The sequence below is a fragment of the Carettochelys insculpta genome, chromosome 21, assembly GCF_033958435.1.
Source record: "Carettochelys insculpta isolate YL-2023 chromosome 21, ASM3395843v1, whole genome shotgun sequence".
In the NCBI taxonomy this organism is placed as follows: domain Eukaryota; kingdom Metazoa; phylum Chordata; order Testudines; family Carettochelyidae; genus Carettochelys; species Carettochelys insculpta.
Genome location: NC_134157.1, coordinates 20,049,032 through 20,069,862, shown reverse-complemented (window position 1 = coordinate 20,069,862; position 20,831 = coordinate 20,049,032). Strand labels below are relative to the sequence as shown.

At 37.7% G+C, this 20,831-nt stretch overlaps 1 protein-coding gene across 5 annotated transcripts in view; it reads right to left on the bottom strand.

Moving 5' to 3' along the window:
* The window catches only part of CAMSAP1 (calmodulin regulated spectrin associated protein 1), a 53,016-nt gene that overhangs the window by 17,232 nt on the left and 14,953 nt on the right, over positions 1-20,831 (bottom strand). For 3 of the 5 annotated variants that reach the window (XM_075015779.1, XM_075015778.1, XM_075015782.1), the window contains 7 exons: positions 14,420-14,682; positions 14,050-14,211; positions 12,846-12,926; positions 6,575-6,716; positions 4,666-4,805; positions 4,488-4,584; positions 1,799-1,976 (listed from right to left, as the gene is read on the bottom strand). In XM_075015779.1, the coding sequence (XP_074871880.1) occupies positions 1,799-1,976; positions 4,488-4,584; positions 4,666-4,805; positions 6,575-6,716; positions 12,846-12,926; positions 14,050-14,211; positions 14,420-14,682 (1,063 nt within the window). The remainder of the gene's footprint in view (positions 1-1,798; positions 1,977-4,487; positions 4,585-4,665; positions 4,806-6,574; positions 6,717-12,845; positions 12,927-14,049; positions 14,212-14,419; positions 14,683-20,831) is intronic. The other 2 variants (XM_075015780.1, XM_075015783.1) reach the window with 1 other exon arrangement.

Genomic DNA, 20,831 nt, shown 5'->3' with positions numbered 1-20,831 from the left:
TAACATCTACAGTTCTGCTAGCTCAACTTTCAAACTGATAGCGATCTTAAAACCCACTAAATTGTCCACAAACTAATAAGTCAGGGGAAAGACTTGCTTGGCATTGTAGATAGTTTAATGATCCCCTTTGTTTTACATGCAGCAGTTGTGAAAAAAATAAATATGTTAAGACTGCATAGGGATTACAATGGAAAGTAACACTGAAAACAATATATCACTAATATGCCCTCAACTTTTAGATTCCCTGAAAAGAAATATAGGAGTAACAAACAAGGTTAAAAAATGGCAATATAATTTATTAGAGGCATTAAAATAAAGTGTACATATGAGGATAGACTGAAAAGACTAGGATCACTGAGTGAGAAACAAAAATAAAAGAGAAGATAGGATCACTCAGTGTACTCCCCCCCCTTCATTATATATAAAAAAGGAGATATTGATGAATTTGAAAGGCTGCAATGTTAAAACTGAAAAATAAAACACACGACAATTCATCTGTGGGATTCACTTCCAAAATATATAACTGAGGCCAGAAACTTACTCGAATTCTTAAAAAGGATTCAACATTTTACATGAACACTCAGAATATCCATGGCTACGTGAGACAGGATTCAGTAAGGCAATTTTTACACCCTAGGTGTGTCACGATCAACAATCATGTGAACAGATGTTAGTCCTTGACTTTGTCTGGACTAACACCTACCATTCCTAGGCTTGAGCCCAGACTACTTCCTGCTTTCAATCCTCTTCCTTCCATTCTGAATAATGCTATTACCTCACATGAAAGCAGTCCAACAAAGAAGCATCCCCATTTGCTCTAAATCAAGAAGCCAGACCAGCCACTTGAAGAACAGCTAGATAAGCTGCCATTTTTGAAGTGAAAAGGTTTCACCATCACAGGGTTCCCAGTAACCATTAAAACAATTCTAAGTCTTATCAGCATAGAAAGCAAGTGCCAGAACTGAGCTCCAAACTAGACTCGTTTTCTTCCTCAAACGCTTCTCTTGCTTACCGTTCTTTTTCTTCTTCTGTCCGCACAGTGTATTGATTTCAGTTTGGGGTTTTATTTTGATTGTTTTCTATTTGGTCATTCATAGGAAATTACCAGTAATGTTGCCAATCCAGGATAGCTTTCATTTTCAGTTCTACCTAATAAGTAGTCCAGCTTCTAACAGTGTGATACTGCTATCACACACAGGCTGTGGCCACATTTGGCCAAAACTGCAAAATGGCCATGCAAATGACCATTCTGAAGATTACTGATGAAGTGCTGAATTGAATATTCAGTGCCTCGTTACCATTAGGACACTTCCAGCCACGGCACTTCAAAAGTGCTGCTTTCAAACATGTGGGGCTTGGCATTCCTACACAGGGGTCCTTTTCGAAAGGACCCCGTACATTTCAAAAATCCCCTTATTCCTGTCAACGGAGCCGCACCAAGGCACGCGTGTTCGAAAGAGGTGCTTTTGAAGCACCACGGCCAGAAGCATCCTAATGCTAATGAGGCACTGAACAGCCTCACTGGTAATCTTCAAAATGGCTATTTGCATGGCCATTTCAAAGTTTTGGTCAAGTGTAGCCACAGCCATAGTTTTTGTCCCACTCACGCTATGAAGATCACATAGATTACTGTGTCATATTTCCTTAAACTGAGAATTAAGCACATTTAGGATTTGGGTGCAACGACCTGAAACAAACATATATTACAAGATGAGATAATTTAGCAGTAACAGAAATTCCTAGATTACCCATCTGGAAATAGAAGCAAGATGGTAAATCTAGAGACAGAAAGACTTACAGATAGTCAGATTCTTCAGGGTGCAGGTAATACCTGTTGCAAGCTTCTTGGGGTAGCTGAACTGAAGGCTGCAAGTCTGCTGGACTTGTACTAGCCGGACTAGCCATGAAACTTCGTTTAGTTGCATTGGAAATAGGAACAGGTGGACGACTGCTCTTCTGCTGCAACACTGTTTTAGCTGGACATATTTGTGTAAGTGTTAGCATTACTTCAAGTTACAAGTTGAACTTCTCTAGTCTGGCACTCTCAGGACCTGAGCAATGCTAATTGAGAGAATTTGGTGGACGATGGGAAGTCAGTATTATCTAGCAGCATCACCAACACTTCCATTGCTTACTAGCCTCTTGGAAGACATTGGGATAAATTACAGCTAAATAACAGCAAAGAGCTAAACAACAGTAAAGACGACTCAGAGCCAGGACTGGTGGCTATAAACAAACTTTATGGGACTGCAGAAAACTTTTTTTAGATATAATTGGAGATACACATCTCCTAGAGCTAGAAGAGACCTTGGGAGGTCATCTAATCCAGTCCCCTGACCTCTTGGCAGGAACAAGCACCATCCCCAACATCTATTTGTCCCAATCTCTAAATGGCCTCCTCAAGGATTGAACTCACAACCCTGGGTTTGGCAAGCCAATGTGCAAACCACTGACCTATCACTCCCCCCTTGGCCACACCCATGATAAGTAGTTATCTGGCTAACTAAAATCATGCTGAATTATGGACATTACAGGAGTGCTGGACTAGAGAGGTTCAAGACATACAATAAGAATACTAGAAAGCACAAAAACATCTTTTAAGCCTCACTACAGAAGCTCAGATCAAAATATCAATATGCATACAATTTCTCTTTGGTGATATTTGTGATGCAGAATAGTTAAGACACAGAATAATAATTTCATTATTATATATGAAAACTGACACTGTAATGAGAAATCATGAACTATTAGTGAGAGCTAACTGGAATATCGGCTTTTTAATTAAAAATATCTGTCTGTGGATGAAGTACTTATCTCACTATATGTGAGACACATGCCAGCTTGAATCCAGATCTTTAGAAGCAGTAGTATAACACATAGTTACCTAATTTATTTTCCATTATGCTTGGATGCTCAAAGAAAGGTTACAAATTTAAAATTTTAAATAGTAACAGAAGTAATGCAAGAAATTTTGAGAATGAGAAAACTGGCATCAATTTCAATAGCTTCAGCAAAAAGATTAATGCTTCTGTTAAGTTTTAAGAATATGAATTAAAAAAAAACTTATTTTCATCTCATTTTCACTGCAAGTTAATTCAAATGAGTTCTGCTGCACTGCGAAACATTCAGTGTGATCTGATCAGCAGTTAATGAACTGCGCTACCTAAAATATAATCTAAAGTTTCATTCCTACTGCGTTACTAAATTGACTGTCAGTAGCATGCAATTTTCAACCAATACCAACTGACATCCCAGCTAGTTCAAGTTTAAAGAACAACTTGAATTAAGTTATAGATATTTGTGTGAACTTGAGTCTGGTGGTAGGCAACACTTGATTATACCTGAAGTTAACAGAACTAAGGGTATGTCTACACTAGACTAAGGAAGTTAAAAGCAGATATGAAATTTTAGCTATGCAGTTGGCAGAGCTAGAATCCATGTATCTACGCTCAGCAAACTTGTCCGTCTGTACAGGGGATGGTCGACAGGAGGTTTTTCCTGTAGACCTCCCTTAGTCCTTGCATCTCATGCAGAGTACTGGAGTCAACCGTGACCCCGACAGGTTGATTTTGCGTGTTCATACTAGACACATGAAATCAAACCCAGAAGACTGACCTCCAAACAGATAAAAGACAAAGACTGGACCCAATTAAGCAATGTACTAGTGTCTCAATGATAGAAACATGACTGAGAATTTTACATAAAATAACTTCAATTTAACATAGTATATATTGCATCCCAAAAGATCCAAAAATGCTTTAAAACCCAACATCCGAATACCAGGGGTAGCACTTGAAAGAGAGCCATAGGTAAACTCAAGAGAAATGATCTAGTGATCAATTTATTTTCATCATATCTGATCTGATGGTGATCCTATGATGTTTTAATAATTAACGAGTCCTTCTTATTCAAAGACGGGAATTTGCCAGAGGAATAATTTTAAAAAATGTGAAACATGACAGCAGATACTACAGGTTGAACCTCTCTAGTCTGGCACACCTGAGGACCTGACTGGTGTAAATGAGAGAATCTGCCAGACCACAGGAAGTCAATAGCGTCTAGCAACTTTACCAACACTTCTACTCCTTAATGGACTTTTAGTAAACATTTAAGCTAAATAACAGCACAGAACACTGATAGCCAGGATTGGTGGCTGTAAGGAAACTATATAGGACAATGGGAAACTTGGCTACCACCCATGCTAAGTGGTCTTCTCGCTAACTAAAATCATGCTGGATTACAGCTATTGCTGAACGAGAGTATGCTGGACTAGAGAGGCTCCGCCTAGATTATATATCTTTCAATGCAAACCTGGATCTCAAAGCAATTATTTTCCTGAAGATTTAAAAATTTTCACTGAACTTCAAAGACCAAATCTTTTGGAGAAAATAATGCAGTAGACCAAGCAGTTTTAGTAGTTTATATTTGTTTAAACAAACAAACAATGCACAGACTTAATATTTACCAAAAAGTCAAAAATATCTCACCATCTTTTATTTCTTGAATGTCCCTGGGCTGTACAAAGTCTGGCTTGACATTCTCAAACCACCAGAATAGCTCCGCAATGAAAACCATAACATTCGGCTTTAAAAAATAAAAATAGAAGTTTAGTTTAGTGACTTACTACATCTTGCTTTAAAATGTGTATTCAATTACATGTCTCACCTTCAGAACTAAAGGAGCATATAACATGTCCTCCAATGTAAGGTAAAAACATTTGTTTAGATACTCATTTGAAAATTCTCTAAGAAGCTGAATATTATAGAGGCTGTCTGCAATAGAGGTTACCTCCTTCAAACAGATATCTAATGGGGGAGAAAAAAAAAGTCAAGTATTACTCAAACTGTCCTAGTAAACTAAATACTGGTTCACAGTTTGTTTTATAACTACTGTACACAATACGTGCAGAAAAAGTTAGCCTCCAAGCTTCACAGCAGGGACAGAGGAGACTCCAATTCAGAGGACTGCTTGAACCCCTGGCAGGACACTTATGGACTAACAGTAACATTTATCAAACAGATGGACTTTAATCACCTTTGTAGCAGAGCTATGCCTGCTACAATCATCTCTGGAGACAGATTTAACTGGAAGAAGAAAACAGTTTTCAGAATGAAAAGCTGAGAATGTCTTAGACTATGATAACGTGGCACTTTGGAATATGTTAATGAGGTGCATAAACAAACATCCATGCCAACTGAATAAAAGATTTATTGCAAAGGAAAAAGCCACTAATTTAATTTTAAAGCTACGTAATCTCTAATAATGTAGTAAAGCAACAGAACACTTAAAGACTATGTATTTGAGTGTCAGACTTTACAATCTGTTAGCTACATACACTATATACTTTGACAATTATTAAACAAAACAGTCACCATCATACTACCTTTATTTTTCATGTCAAAACTTAAGAGTTTAAAAAATGGAATACGGTCCACATGACTTTTAAAACTTATTTTTAAATATTTGGTAGTTGTATGTTATTATCTATTGAAATGTTACTCTTTACTTTGGACAAACTGATCAAAAGGGAATGAAACTGAGGTAACTAATCCAGGAATTGGATTATTAAAATGGAAGAATCAAGTGAACATATTCTGAAAGTCAAAAGTGTGATTCTCCAATAACTTGAACTTTGTAAAATAATTTAGGATTGTGGAAAGAGAAACCGCTTCCAAACAAAGAAATTTTTATTAAAAATGGAAGTAAAATTGTAAATCATTCCACACGTATGTAAACGATGCCACAAGGTGGAAACTAAAACTGTCAGAAAAAAATTTAACAGTGTTAAACTTAGAAATATGTACAGTTCAATGAAGAAAATAAATCGTGCAGGAAAACAAAACTCAAAAAATAAATCTCAGGGTAGACTGATTTGTATATTCTGAAACATTTAAAAATTATGTTAAGTCTTATTTTCTCCATATACACACATTAAATGTAATCAGCTTATGAATAAATAGCAGAAATATTAAAGATAAAAAGACTAATACATGTATTCCTTTTCTTGAGCACAAAGCCAAATTATTAAAATAACTCCTTTTCACAGAAACACATTCACAGATATTCCTAGATTTGGACAACCCTGCATGAATATAAACCTCTGTAAAAACAATCCACAGATATCCATACCCACAGATGCACAGTGGATAACCGACAAATCTGCATGCTTTAGATCAAAATTTGTATACATCCACATTTGTGTCTGCAAAAATTAGCTGCAGATATCCATGGATATTTATGGATAAGAAAACAGATATCCACAGGTCTGCAGGGTCTGAATGTGTTAGATACTCAACTACAGTAGTTATATTGTTCATAATGCCTTTGGATGCAAAATCATGAGCAAAAATTATGTTTTAGAAGCACCAAATATTGAGTTCATGAAAAAAATTATTTGCCCAGCTTGAAATTAATTTTAAACAGATGAATCACAGGGTTATGCTACATTTTGTTTAATAAATACTACAACTCAGCACAAAAGATGACCAACTGCATATATTATAATTTTTATATCTGACCATGTTTCTAGTTGAATTTTTTACATTAAATAATTTTTAAAAACTTCCTCACATACCATCTAGCTTCATTTGTTCTGGGCAATAATAGTGTATCACAGCTAGAAGAGCGGCACCATCACTGCCATCCTTCATCAGATCTTCAAGTAATGGGAAATAAGGTAACTGCCTGCTTGAAAGATGGTCTCGTCGATAACGCACCTAAACAGAAAACAGGCAGTCATGTTTTGCTACTAACAAGTGAATGTTTTATTGCATAAAACTGAAATTCCTTGTGGTGCATCTTTAGTTTTAATGCATTATATCTATTGTGACAATAATTAAAAATATTAGCCTCTTCCCTCAACAGAAGTCAAGTTTGAATACTATTATATTACTTTTTAACATTTTTCTGTGACATGTGGGAGCATTTCCCAAAACCAAATCTAGCCTACATGGCTATGGCCACACTTGCACCTCTTTCTGGAGAGGCTATGTAATGTGGCACTTTGGAATATGCTAATGAGGCATAATGGCAGCTGCATGCACTTCAAAACTGCTGGTTTTGAAACGCATGCTGCCTGTGTAGCCACGGGCCTTTCAAAATGGCCATTTTGAAAGGCCCGTTCTTCCCATTTGGTTTTGTAGTACACGGGCAGCCTGCGTTTCAAAACCAGCAGTTTTGGAGCATGCGCATCTGCCATTATGCTAATGAGCCACTGCATAATCATAGAAGCACCTCATTGGCATATTCTAAAGTGCCACATTCCCATAGCCCCTCCGAAAGAAGGGCTAGTGTGGCCACAGGCTATACGTTCAGAACCTAAAAACTGAGTAATACAGGCTCCATCCACTTAGAGGCCTGAGTGCAAATAGATCAAATCCAAAAGACAAAGATGACAAGGTCAAACCCACTGAAAACCTGAAAGCCATTATAAAACTTAATCAAGGCCAAGTTGTCAACTTCTCATTTGCCCCGGCCAAAATCAACCCAAACCTCACAGGCAATGACTTATTTATTTTAAATTTCTTTTGAATGGTAACTGAACACTATAGGCATTTTCACCAACACAGTTTTGTGCAGCAGAAAAACAAATTGGGGTGAGATTTTCAAAAGTGCTCAGCAAATTTAGAGGCCACAGAAGCCAATGGCAAAATTCCCAGGGATTCCAACATGACTAATGATGGTGCACTTCTAAAACCCCACCCCTAAAGATTATGGGAAGTACAAGATGACTATTCAAAGTGGTCTAACTACAGACAGTAAAATCACTTGGAAGCACTGCTAGGCAATTTTCCAAAGTAAAAAATTATTAATACTATTAACATTAAATAAGTCACATGTGGATAAGTACCTCAGCAGTTTAGGAGTGTGCGGTTTAAGTTCTAGCTGATTAATGGAATGACATTACAAATGAGTACAAACTATGAATCTTAGCAGAAATCTTTTATAAGTGATTTTTTCTCTTTCTAAACATGGAGTCCCAAAAAAAAAAAATCTACATTTAAAAAACTATACTATAATCTAATATACTATGGAACTATATGCTAAATTTATGGGTTTTTTTAAAAAACATTTTTCCCCCAAATGATACTAAGCATTTTGCAAGACAGGTCAGGAAAGGCATGTTGATCTACATTCAATATTATTTGAAGATAGCGCTGGCTGAGAAAAAAAAAAATCTGTCCAATGGAACAAAGGTCACTCAATAACAAATTAAAAACTAAAATTAACTAGGTGACAGCATATGCCAAGTTAATTAAAGTTTAGCTTTAATTTTCCCTTGCAAACGTACAGAGCTCTTTAAGTCCGTTAATATCTATACTGTATGAAGAGAAGTAAAAAAAAAAAAAAAAGTATTTGCTACAAAGCTATATTAATTTTTTTGGTAAAACATTTATTTGCTTCACCAGGTGCAAACTTGCTTTTTTTTTTCCCCCAGCCAGGAGCTCTCCATACATATGTAATGGAATGTTAATCATACTGTACCACACGCGCATACTCCACTGGTTCCAGCATGCAGTGCGATAGGGCATGCATCAGATCAGGCTTACACAAAAAGAAACAGTAAGATGTATGATGGTGATTAATCAGAGTCATGAAACAATCAAATGCGTCATCAGCATCCAATATGCACTGGAAATGTAGTTGCTAAATCAAATAAAATGAGTACGTGTGCTAAAGTGATCTGGTTGGTTTTAAAAGCGTACTATTTACATATTATTCAATAGAGTTAAACAATTTAAAGGTGAACTTCAAAGATTTCTTTTTAAGCCTAAGATTAAAATGGAGAACTATTTTTATCAATTTTAAAAATAGTGGAAATTCATTTTTTAATTAAATTGAGAATGTCATTAGCAATTCCTAGCACTACAAAAATATAGGCTTCCTCATTTCCTTTATTGGAATGAAAGACATTACATCCACAATGAAAAGAGTCTGAATGATCCATTCCATTCTTGTTATTTTCAATGATAATACTGAAATGACTGTTTAATTTCAGCATAAAGTGACGTTTCCCTGTTATAAAATTAAAGCATTGAAAGTGATACAAAGTAGGGCACATAGTCCAGCAAGATCCAGGGTGGTTTACAGGGCATTGAACTGGGAGTCAAAGTTTTAATGCTTTGGGTAAGTCACTTTCAAAATTAGCATCTTTGTTTCCTCTCACGCCTTTTGCTGGCCTTGGCCATTTAAAGTAACTTCTCTGGGCAAAGACTGATTCTTGTCTATGTGTTGGTACAACACCTTTTACTATGGGGTTCCAAGCTCAGTTGGTGCCTGTAGGTGTTAATACAACTAGTTATTTTGACTGCTTTCTTGAAGCAGCACAGGGCATAAATCTCACATAAGCACAAGCAAATATGCACGGGGATTGTTATAAAGCATGAATTATTATATTTTAAACTGAAAATATTTATAAAATAGTAGAAATTGGTTTCTATTTTTGGTGACTGCACCATCATTATGGCAGAAAAAAGGGGGCCACTAACTTTCCTATGAGCTCCACCTGTTTTATGAAGTCTGGTAGCATAAAGCAACACTAAAAAGCAGCAGATCCAGGCACTGGAGAATTCCCACAGTGTATGGGAATTCCTACGTGAAACAGGATTGCCACTACAGTGCCTATGCCTGCCATTCTCATTTGTCGCAACTAAGCTGGTAGACTGAGGACCTGAAAGGAGTAAAAGTAACTTGCAGCCAACTTCGTGTCCCCCTCTGGACTTGCATCAAATACTTCTCTACACTACTGATTATAGCTCAGAAAGTCTTCAGGACACATTTCTTGAGTTCAGGAACAGCAAAGGATTGACCACAGCAAGGGGGGGTTCCCTACCCAATCCTTTCCCCCCCCATTACTTCCCTTATGACACAAGTGCTGGTGGCACTGCAGCTGCCATGCCTGGAGCATCAGGGCTGTGCCAGGCAGGCACTGGGACATGGGATAGGGCAGAAGTGGGAGGGAATCTGTTTTTACCCTGCTCACGTGGGAGATCAGGAACCAGACTGAAAGGTATAGCACACCAGATGTGGCCCACAGGCTACAGTCTGCCACCCTCTAGTATATAGATATGATCAGCACTATGTTTTAAAAGTTTTTATTCCTGTTTTAGGATCTTACAAATTATTCTGCTTTACAGGCCACTTCAAAAACAGAAACCCATTAGTATGAAGTACACTCATTTTAGCCTGTTTATGAAGCACTAAGTAAAAAACTGATTACAGTATCACTTGTAGTACAAACAGACAAAGTCATGGGGATGGGGTATAAGTGCAGAACTGATAACCCTATTACATATTCCTTTATTTCAGCTATTGAAAAAAAGTTAATTTGGACTACATAACTTGGTTCAAATAAAATAAATTAATGGTATGTGTGGGACTCAGCAAACTAACAGTTCTTTCCAGAAATGCAGGAGTGACTGTGGGATGAACAACTGCATTTACAGTACCCTGCCCTCCCAAATATGGTGCTCTTTCAAGTTTGCAACAAACATGATGGTTCCTATCCCCCCACTCAGCTTGAAGGTGATGAACAAGAAAGCATATACTGCAAGAAACAGGGAAAGAATATTACAGCCAAGGAGCAACTGAGGAACAAGATTACACAGGAAGTTCATATAACTTGTTACCCCAGACAAAAGCAATTAGCTTTGTACAAAATTCAGTTTTCATGCAGTTAATTCTGCCATCAGGTGAAGGAAAATCTCCCTGAATTGGGCCTAAAAGCATATTAATTACAGCTCTCCTAGTATGTTGCTTCTACTTCCATTAAAATCAATAAGGATGTAGTTCTACAAGCTGCAGTGACACTGCTCAAGTATTTTACCATCATGTCTTCTAAGCCACGCCACTGCACAATAGTGTCCTACATTTGCTGGGTTACCAGTGGAGTAAAACACCAACAAGGAAAGGCTCAAGCCTTTCAACTTAACTAAGTTAGGGTTCTAATGGAGTTACTCTTGTCAGGTTGTACCTGCAAAACATTATGGTCGCATCCACACTAGCAAGTTCTTTTAGGAAAATCAGGCTCTTTCAAAGAACACGCAGAGCACCCACACACAAAACGTGCTCTTTTGATTTCAGATTGAAAGAGCACGGCTCTTCTTCTGGAAGCCCTTTTCTGCTCCAGGATCAGGAAGAGCACCTCCTTTAAAAAGCCTCTTTTGAAAAAAGCATGTGTAGATGATCCCCGGGTCCCTTTTTTCAAAAGGGCAGTCCTCGGGGCACTGGATTTTTTGATCCCTGGCCTATCATTTTGAAGGAGCGTGGGCTGTGTGGATGCTCTCTATCAAAAGAGCGGATCAATCTTTTGATCTGCTTTTTTGTGTGTGGAGACACTCTTTCAAAAGAAGATCTTCCAGAACAGATGCTCTGGAAGATCATCTTTCAAAAGATCTCTGTAGTGTAGGCACAGCCTATATCAGGGAATGCAAGAAATGCATCTAATGAGTTATGAAACTTGAGTACCTAGTAAATTTAAACTGACCAGTTTTTATATCACCTTAGCGGCATAATAAATACCTACCCTGAATATAAAGCACAATTCTTGCAACTTCTGATTTTCCTCGTACAGTAATCTTATTTCACCTCACCCCTCACTCCTATATTTTTGACACAACTCTGAAGTTCTGAAATGCTGTATAGTGATGATTATTCTGTATGTACAGTACATAAAATCATGTTATGGAAGCTATATTTTCAAAAATCTTAAGTAGAAGGTTTTTAACTTTTTTGTCTAAGCCACATTTTAATGGATGCAGGTACTTTAAAAAAAAGTTTAAAAGCAATGGTTTTGTGGAAGACAACTGGTGTAAAAGTAGTTCACTTACAGGTACTAATTTCCAATACCATTTGGAAGGAGACTGCTCAGGAAGCAAGGAAGGGAATGTAGGAATAGGAGAGGAACATCAGCAGAGGAAGTCATACACAGTAATACTTAAATGCACTTAAGCAAAAACACTTTCATATTTTAATCTAAAATATCAGTTTTGAAGTACTACAGTGAAATCCAAGATGTTCAACTGATAGCCAGATTTTTAACTGGATCCACAAGACAACTTGTAAATCAAAAATAGCATATAAACCTTTAAAATTGAAGCATGTTATTCAGTGTCAAAGGATCTGAAAAAATAGTAACACTTCCTTAATATGGAGAGTAAAACATCTTTGCCTCATTTATACATATTACAATTGTATTCTTTCAACTGAACAGTGCCAATTTGAAGGATAAACAATGGAAAGCTATTTTTTCAGCTTGGTTAAGACAAATTGGTAATCTCAATATTATATTCATTTATATTTGAGGACAGTCCATTTTACATTCTCCAGTAATGAAAGTGTACTATACCTTTGCAACATTAGTGCATTGTGGCATAAGTTAAGGGAGTAACAAAGTACTTCACACATACACAGATATACCATTTGAATACTTAGAACATATTTATTAGTGTTAGATGAACCTCCTGAATTTTTTTTGTTATAGTCATCTTATTCACAATGAATTTGTTCCTGAGAGTACTTAAACATATTCTGTACATTTTGCAGCACTGAAATTGAATTGTACTTAACAAAATTATAGTAAAGGCTGTATAATCTATTTCAATACTAACCAGAACTTAAAAAGATAAATCAAAAGGCACTACAAGAATTAAAGGGAAGTAAGAGCATTGTGGATAAACAGAAGACAAAGTGTATACACAATATCTCAAATGAGTTTCTTTGGCAAGGAATCCTTGTATCAATTTTATAAAATGGTATTAAAAACTCATTTATATCCAATTCCACGGCATGATTTCAGTTTTAACTGTTCATAAATTTGGCTATTAAGAAAATTAAATATATTTTACCTTTTGGTGACCTGGGCTCTCCAGTAATTGCTGTTTTAATTTCACCTCTCTCTCTATTATCTCTCTCATTTTAAGGTTCACCTAAATAGTAGGGAAAAGATGATAAAAGTAAAATTGCATACCAATTTACACAAGATATTACTTAACACTATTATCAATCTATTCCTACCATTCTTGAAATACAATGACTCAGAATATCCATTGTTCACTTTATTCTGCTTCTAAATTGAACTGACATTCTCTGATATAGGTAGGTTTTACAACAACATAAAGGCAAGAGGTAGGGTAGTTAGAGCACCCCATGGCCTGGAGTCACAAGTGAAACACAGCCGCCAGGGGCTGTGCTCCCAGCCGCAAGGCTGTGTGGCTGCCCCACCTCTTCCATGAGCAACCCCTATATTCACTGCTCCCATCCCTGAGCTTTACTGTCTCAAATCAGCTATTTGCAGCACTCCAAGAGCTCTGGGAGGGCAGGGGAGGTGATGCTGAACACAGGGCCTCCAGCTTTTCCCATGAATGCTCTAGCCCTGGAGCATGCACAGACGGTGTCAGACATGGCAAATCCAGATTATAGAGGTTCAACCTGTATTTAAGATCAATTTTACTTCCAACTCCCTCTTGGTGTAAATTTGATATAATTGATAATAAATTTTGGTTCAAACTCCATTTACAATTTTGAAATATTAGTTTTGTTTTGTTTTTTGGTTGGCAGTGTGCCTGAAAGACAGCTGTCATGTAGTTTAAGGGGAAGCACACCAACCGCAGTGTTTTCCAATTTGGTTAGTAAACATACTGAGAATTTTAAGTTGATATTAAAAAGATAAAATGTATCATTGTGCCACCAAGAGAAAAAGTATTTCCCTACAAGTCTCCTCCTCCTCCTCTTGGCAAAATACTGATTTGCATTTAGAGATGGATGAGGAAACCAAGTGTGAAGAAATCTAAGGAAAAGCTACGTGTACAAAAATGAAACGATAACTCCTCTACATACAACATGAAGAATACATGTGTTGGCTCTCTGCCACTGCAAAAACCAAAACACTCTAAAGTAATTAAAAATAGTTTTCTTTTGCATCTGAAGAGGGAATTATAAGCAGTGAAACCCTAACCAAACATGAAGAGAAAGCACTGACTGAACCCTTTTAAACCATCAGTTTTATACATTATAGAGAGGTAACCAATCCTTTCTAAGAATCAGTTTTACCTTATTAATCCAGAAAACCATTGCATCTTCCAGATCATAGGGTAGTTCTTTTGAGGCACTGAATGTAGAAAAACGTTTGACACTAGCAACCACCTTTTCAATGCTGATCATTTCTACAGTGTATGCCATCATTAGGGAATCAATCATTGCCATATGAGAACTCTAAGGAACAAACCAAAAAGTATTTGCAGTCAAACATACATCAAGAAATAAACACCTTTTTCATCTTATAGATGCGTTTACAATATATTTGAATGAAAAACTGATGAGACTAGCAATCTAGAGGTAAAAAGTTCTTTACTCCAGTCCCTATCCCCAAACTCAAGGGTGAAATTTAATAATTAAATACATCTGTAAACTTTAAGCTAACCATTTTGATTGGTGCACAGGCAAGATCAGATTCAGACACAGGCGTATCATCGCTCTCCATGACGTAAATCCCTTTCCGAGACAGAGCCTGAATCACTGACTGGTGTCCCTGCAGAGCAGCCACCTGATCCCCTTTTAGAATGAGGCTACAGACACGACAGTATAGTTCACTGGACAGCAACAGCTTGATGGCAGGTGGTTTAATATGCTCTTGTTCATACTGGTCTACGTAAAATGGATCTTTCAGCTCATCTGGGATATTATCTGAAACAAAGAGAAAGAGTCTTAAATAAGGGGATTCAGTTAACAGCAAAAAATAAAACTTTGAATCCAGGTGCAAAGCTAACTTATGAGAGAGAAAGGGAAAAAAAAAACGACAATAAATTATACATTAAAAATAAACTTGGTGGTTTGCTTTGGCAACCAAAATATAAAATAACTGAATGGAAAAAATTAAGTCTATAGTTTAATATGCCCAATAGTTTCACTATATTTCACAGCATGTGCTTGATTTAAGTAGCAACATACATCATTCCTTCCTTCTATACACAATACCGTTACACGTATAGCTGTCTCTCAAATCACAAGAGGCTGAATTCAGCAAAGCACCTAAGCACATATTTAAGTCCCACTGATTTAATTTCAACTTAAACACATGCTTATGTGCTTCCCTGAATAGGGAGGGTCTCCTGTGACAAAGTCTACGAATGTGATAGGTAGCGCATGAGAAAATTACAAGTAAGAGCATCCAGGCTGCAGATGAAGTTTATAACGGATGTACAAAATACACAATTTCAAAGCAAAACTGTGCAGGTTGCACCTCCCAAAACCAGGGAAACTAGGGGGAGGAGGACTGACAACTGGAAGCCCTGCTGGGCGGGAGCCCAGTGACAAGGGGACTGGCAGCCTTGCACACAGCGAGCCCAGTTTGGCAGCCTGTCCATGCCAAGAGGCAGCATCTGCAAGGCCAGGATCGGTGGCAGTCCGGCAGACTGTCCACGGCCAGGGGCAGAGGTAGAAGCACAGCTGCAGGCTGGAGGCAGAAGACTACCCTTGGTCTAGCATACTCTCTTGTCCAGGACCTGTCAGGTCCTGATGGTACTGGAGTAGGGAGGCACAACCTGTAGGTTAATTCAAATAGCATCCACTTGATTCAAAATTATTGTACTGCTTAATTATTAAGCAGGGCTGAATGAACGCAACCACATAAAAACATTCTTACTCCAGGATTGAGAGAAGTAGATGTAAAAGCTTAAAATAACATCAGTTACCAAGAAAGTCAATAATCCAAATTAAAAAAAAACTACTCAGTTGCTTTATGTTGTTCACAAAACTGATTAGTCTTACTTTTTTTAAAAGCTGCCTCCCCACCCTCAACACAATGAAGATGCAGAAACTTAAAATACTAATCTTGAAGCGTTTTTTATTTATGCATACATTTAGGAAGGGAAAGTTATTTAACTGTAATTTCCAAAAATCAGCTCATTACCTTCAGCATGAAGCAACAAAATTTCCATAGTTAAATGTCCTATCAACTTGAACATGGGAACTTGAGTACAGTAATTTATATGTATTTGTAATTATTCCACCTTGTCTACAGAAGAATTTTTCCCCTTAAAACTTCCTACATTTGCGATGATTAGTGCAGCTCCACAGTAGCAGTGCCATTACAGACAAAGCACAAGCAACCACCAATATTTTTAATCACAGTGTCTCGGCAGGGTTAGATTACAGTGTTTAAAATATTTGCAGTCACCTGGAAACTTGTCTTTTCTCTTAGGGCGTGTCTACACTAGGCACTAACTTCAAAGTTAACTTCAAGTTAAGTGCTCCTTCGAAGTAGCCTGCAGAGAGTCTACTACACATTACCCTTACTTTGAAGTTAATGTTGAAATAAGGGAGCCCAACTTCGAAGTCTGTACTCCATCCCGGCAATGGAGCAGTGCCCTATTTCAAAGTTTAACTTTGAAGTAGGGTGTGTGTAGACACTTACTTTGAAGTACCGCTTTGAAGTTGAGCAACTTCCAAGTTATTTTTGTAGTGTAGACACAGCCTTAGTGTTATTAACAATTATGGATTTGAATCAGTTATACCAACACAGAAAAAAATTAGGGAAAACATCTTAAAGTGCACATTGCCTTAGTTACACTATTGTAATATCAGGTTGTTTTTGAATACACGTCATTTTAAGTCATGCTACTTTAATCTGATTTTCTGGACCAGATGCTAACTACTTGTAAAAATCCCACCAGTAACAAGAATTGTTTCCAGCCCCACAGAAGACAATTTCTGACCCTGAAAGACTTTTGAACTCATATTTATTTATAAAAGAAACAGGTATTCCATTATTTAAATATAGATTGCAGTGCATGTCATTTTTAAGTCACTCCGAAGACTGACCCCTCCCATATTCATTTCAACCATTTACTATAAAAATTTATACCCTCAAAGTTTCTAGAATTTCTGTAATTTGAACACATTTACATTTATTCTCCCCTTGCATTTCTTTAGAAATGGCTACTAATGGCTACTACCCCCGATGAGGTCTATAGTTTACCTTTACTAAATATTACACTATAAATTAATTTTCACATTTTATCTGCTTTTTGGACAGCAGCTACTTTAGACCCCATCATTTTATATGTGGGATTATGTTTTCCAATCTACATTACTCCTGCTTACATTGCACTGAGCACGCCACCACTTATGCTGGCAAAACGATAAAGTCTCAGATACTTAGAAACTTAATTTTTAAAAAAAAAAAATCTATACTATTGTAATAATAAATTTTGCCACTTTTCAAATAAAAAGCAATCCTACTTACAAATTTTTCCACAAACACTGTTTTTATAGCAAACTTTTTGATCAGTTGTTCCTAATATAACAGCAGAGGACTTTACAGCCTCCCAGTTGCTAGTTTTTACCTAATTTAGGTGCTCAAAAAGCAATCTTCAGAAATACTCATAATGTTCATTTACAGCTGGGGGTCTGCATAGCCTACCAGGGTAACCTGTGTCCGTTTGCAAGACATTTTTTTGTTTACGCTGATTTTCTGCAGGCAAGGCTTACCACCTGCAGCTCCCAGTGACCATGACTCCTTGCAGTCTACATGGTGCCCAGCATCTCTCATTTGTCAAAAACAGTGAATAAATAGGACCTGTGGGAAGCGGTGCAGGCTGCAGAGACATGCTGGCCACCGATTCCTGCAGCTCCCATTGGCTGTTACTCACCTTTCTCTGCCATTGGGAGACGGAGGGAGCTATGCCTCAGTTAATGTAAACAAAATGTCTTGAGGCCTGCCAGTGGATTACCCAGAGCAGACAACTGCCGACCCCTGATTCACAGAGATATGCAGAAATACACAGTGCAATCTGCAAAATTAGATGGGGGTGCGAGGAGAGGGAAGTCCCTTATCTTGCATGCTCTGTGAACTCTATTTTGCCTTAAAATCCAATATGCCAAATAAAAAAATAAGAGGTGGATTGATCTCCCTCATATATTTACTTTATCAAAATATCTCAGGGGCATACTTGGCTGCATAACTACATCAACAAGAGAACCCACTACAGAAAAACGATCCTCAGCACTGAGATCTCTCAATTTATCCAATGAGCCAACAGGAGTTATGAGGCAAGCTTCTGAAGTCTCAGCAGCACAGAACCCTAAGTGCTCTTGTTGCAATAAGTACAGCAGAAAGAGTCTGGTGAGCTATTTTCAGACAGAGGAAATACTCTAAAGTAAATTGGCATTATTCCTGAGGAGAAAGTTTTTATTCTAACACATGCTAATGAATTCTGTTTTTCCAAAAGGCAGCTGCATTAAGTGTAAATCAATCACCATACAAGAGATTTCTTAAAAACTTTAACAGCAACCAGCCATACAGTAAACCCCCAATAGGCATGATTTCGACTTGCGCTTAACTTGCATTAATGTGGGTTAACCACAAGTCAAAATCCTGGGGGGTTCCCAGGGGCTGGTAGGAGCACAGCTCCTCTGCCAGCTCCCCACTCCAGCCCCTGGCTCCCTCAACTGGGGGAAGCCAGGGAGATTCTGCTGTACCACCATCTGCCCGCCTGGCTCCCCCAGCTGGGGAAAGCCAGGTGGACAGACAGCTGTGCCACTGTGGCTTCTTCTCAGCTTTCCCAAGCTGCAGGAGCCAGGGACAGACGGCCATGACAGTGCAGCTTCTACCCAGCTTGGCTGCCATCTGGTTTCTGGCTCCCTGCCACTCTGGGAACCAGAAAACTGGCAAACGCTGGCACGCTGGTTAGTTTCTGGGCTCCTGCAAGCCCAGGGAAAGCGGGAGATGGGCTGCCACCTGGTTCCTGACTCCTCACCTACTTGCGTGAAATCTGAGTTACGCGAGGCTGTGCAGGAGCACAACCCTTGCATAACTCAGGAGTCCTACTTATGTTTTCCAGGTTCTTCCTCCTCCCTCTCACACAATACAACTTCCTTACCATCTCTCTCCCCCCCTTACAACTTCCTTACCATCTCTCTTACCAACCCCCGCCCACACACACACACAGAGAGCACGGTTAACGAAATCAAGCAACAAATCAAATGCTTCAAACTACCATCTAAACTGCAAAATCAGATAATAGTAAAATATTGACTTGTGGTATTGTGAAAATGTGGCATGACAGAAAACCAAAATCCAACCAATAATTTAATTTTATAGCAAATTTTAACTGATTAGTAAGTCTATGCAATCATCAGACTAGGTCATGTGGGTGTATACTTCAAGATGCACTAATATGCAATGAAGTATTAACCACTCTTGCTCTGCAATTAAGTGCCTGCCCACATTATGATCTGAAGTCATTCTAGCAGGTTTTCCTGATCAATTAGAAAAGATTTTTTTTTCTGATAATCATGTTCTAAAACTGTATTATGGACTCCTCCAAGTAGTCTATAATAATGTTATGTGGGAGGAAAAAACTACCCATGTCAGAGAACCCAGGCTAGAAAAACCTCAAACAGATGTTGCTACCACTGTCTCAAGAGTGATGTGGATAGGACCTAGATCCACTTTTCCTGTCAAAATGTAACAGTTATTTAATGACATTTTGTGCTCAAACTAAATAAGTGAATACCACAAATGTAGCTAGAAGTAGCATAGTAAACTATTAATTGATGACTTCCTTCCACAATCAAATTTGAATGTTTTAAAGTTGTGAAACTTCAATGAAAATGTAGTAATTTTACAAATGTTGAGAAAAGTATGTTTTGTAATGTAGAATCGTTCTATGTATTAATCTGGCAAAAGCTCCCAGAAAAAGAGATGGTGCCACGTCTTACAGCTAATGATGTAATGGATTTAAGCACAGATCAGGAAACAAACTCCATTCCATGTCTGCTCATAGTACTTGCCCCTTTATATCTGGCTTACCTATGTACACAGCAACTAATACCGAAACTAGAATCCAGGTCTGCCCTTCCAAGTCCTCTGGCCAAAGTACCAGACTACAGAGCTCCTAACAAAATCCTATTTAAAATAAATAAATAAATCCATTTCTCCATCCAAACAGAGGCAATGACATTTTTATTAGCCAGAGATTTAAAAAAAGAACTCTGTCATAGCACTCACCCAGGAAAGTTTCCATTTATTTCGTAGATTCTGAGTTTTCCTTCAAGAATTAAATTTCTCATCTTGGGATTATAAAGACTACTATATCACTTTACATTTGGAAAGTTTGGTCTAACTAAACCTACAGAGCTGCAATACCTGTATTGATTCTCATTCCCCCCCATGACTCAGAAATATGAAAACTGACCAGTTGTCAGCTTTGACTGATGCAATTCAGAACCCTGAGAGAAACAGTAAAACTGACAAAAATCAGGTTCACTTCACTTTGGTGCTTGGCAAATGTTTTTCAGCACATGGCCCCAAAGAGTGTGCAAAAACAGAACGCTTGGACTACCAACTTCCCTTACAACTTTCTTCCATTACTTTTGAAAGTTAGGGTGGGATTTTCAAAAGCACCTGACTCAGGCTGAACACCCAAACAAAGTGTATGACAACAGCAAACACTATATCCTTTGAGTTAAACAGCAAATGCCCCTTATATTACTCTGTATTCATGATGCCACCTTCAGGAACACAAATACATTATTCTAAAGGTTTCTTGTCGTATAAAGAATCTATTGCACTATTCTTCTAAAATATAGATAGAAAGCAAACAAAATATAAAATCATTCTAATATTTCTATACATACAATAACTTCATTATTCCTCATTCCACAATGAATGTTACTGTAGCTTCTACTTGTGCTCTCTTTTGTTTTTTTCCCTATTTCTTATTCTAGTAGTCATTCAGACAGTTTAAATCAGTCAGGAAAAGCATATCAAAGGCAAAGTGAGCCACTGTTTTTTTAACTGCTCATTTTGTCCTAAACACACACAAAAAAAG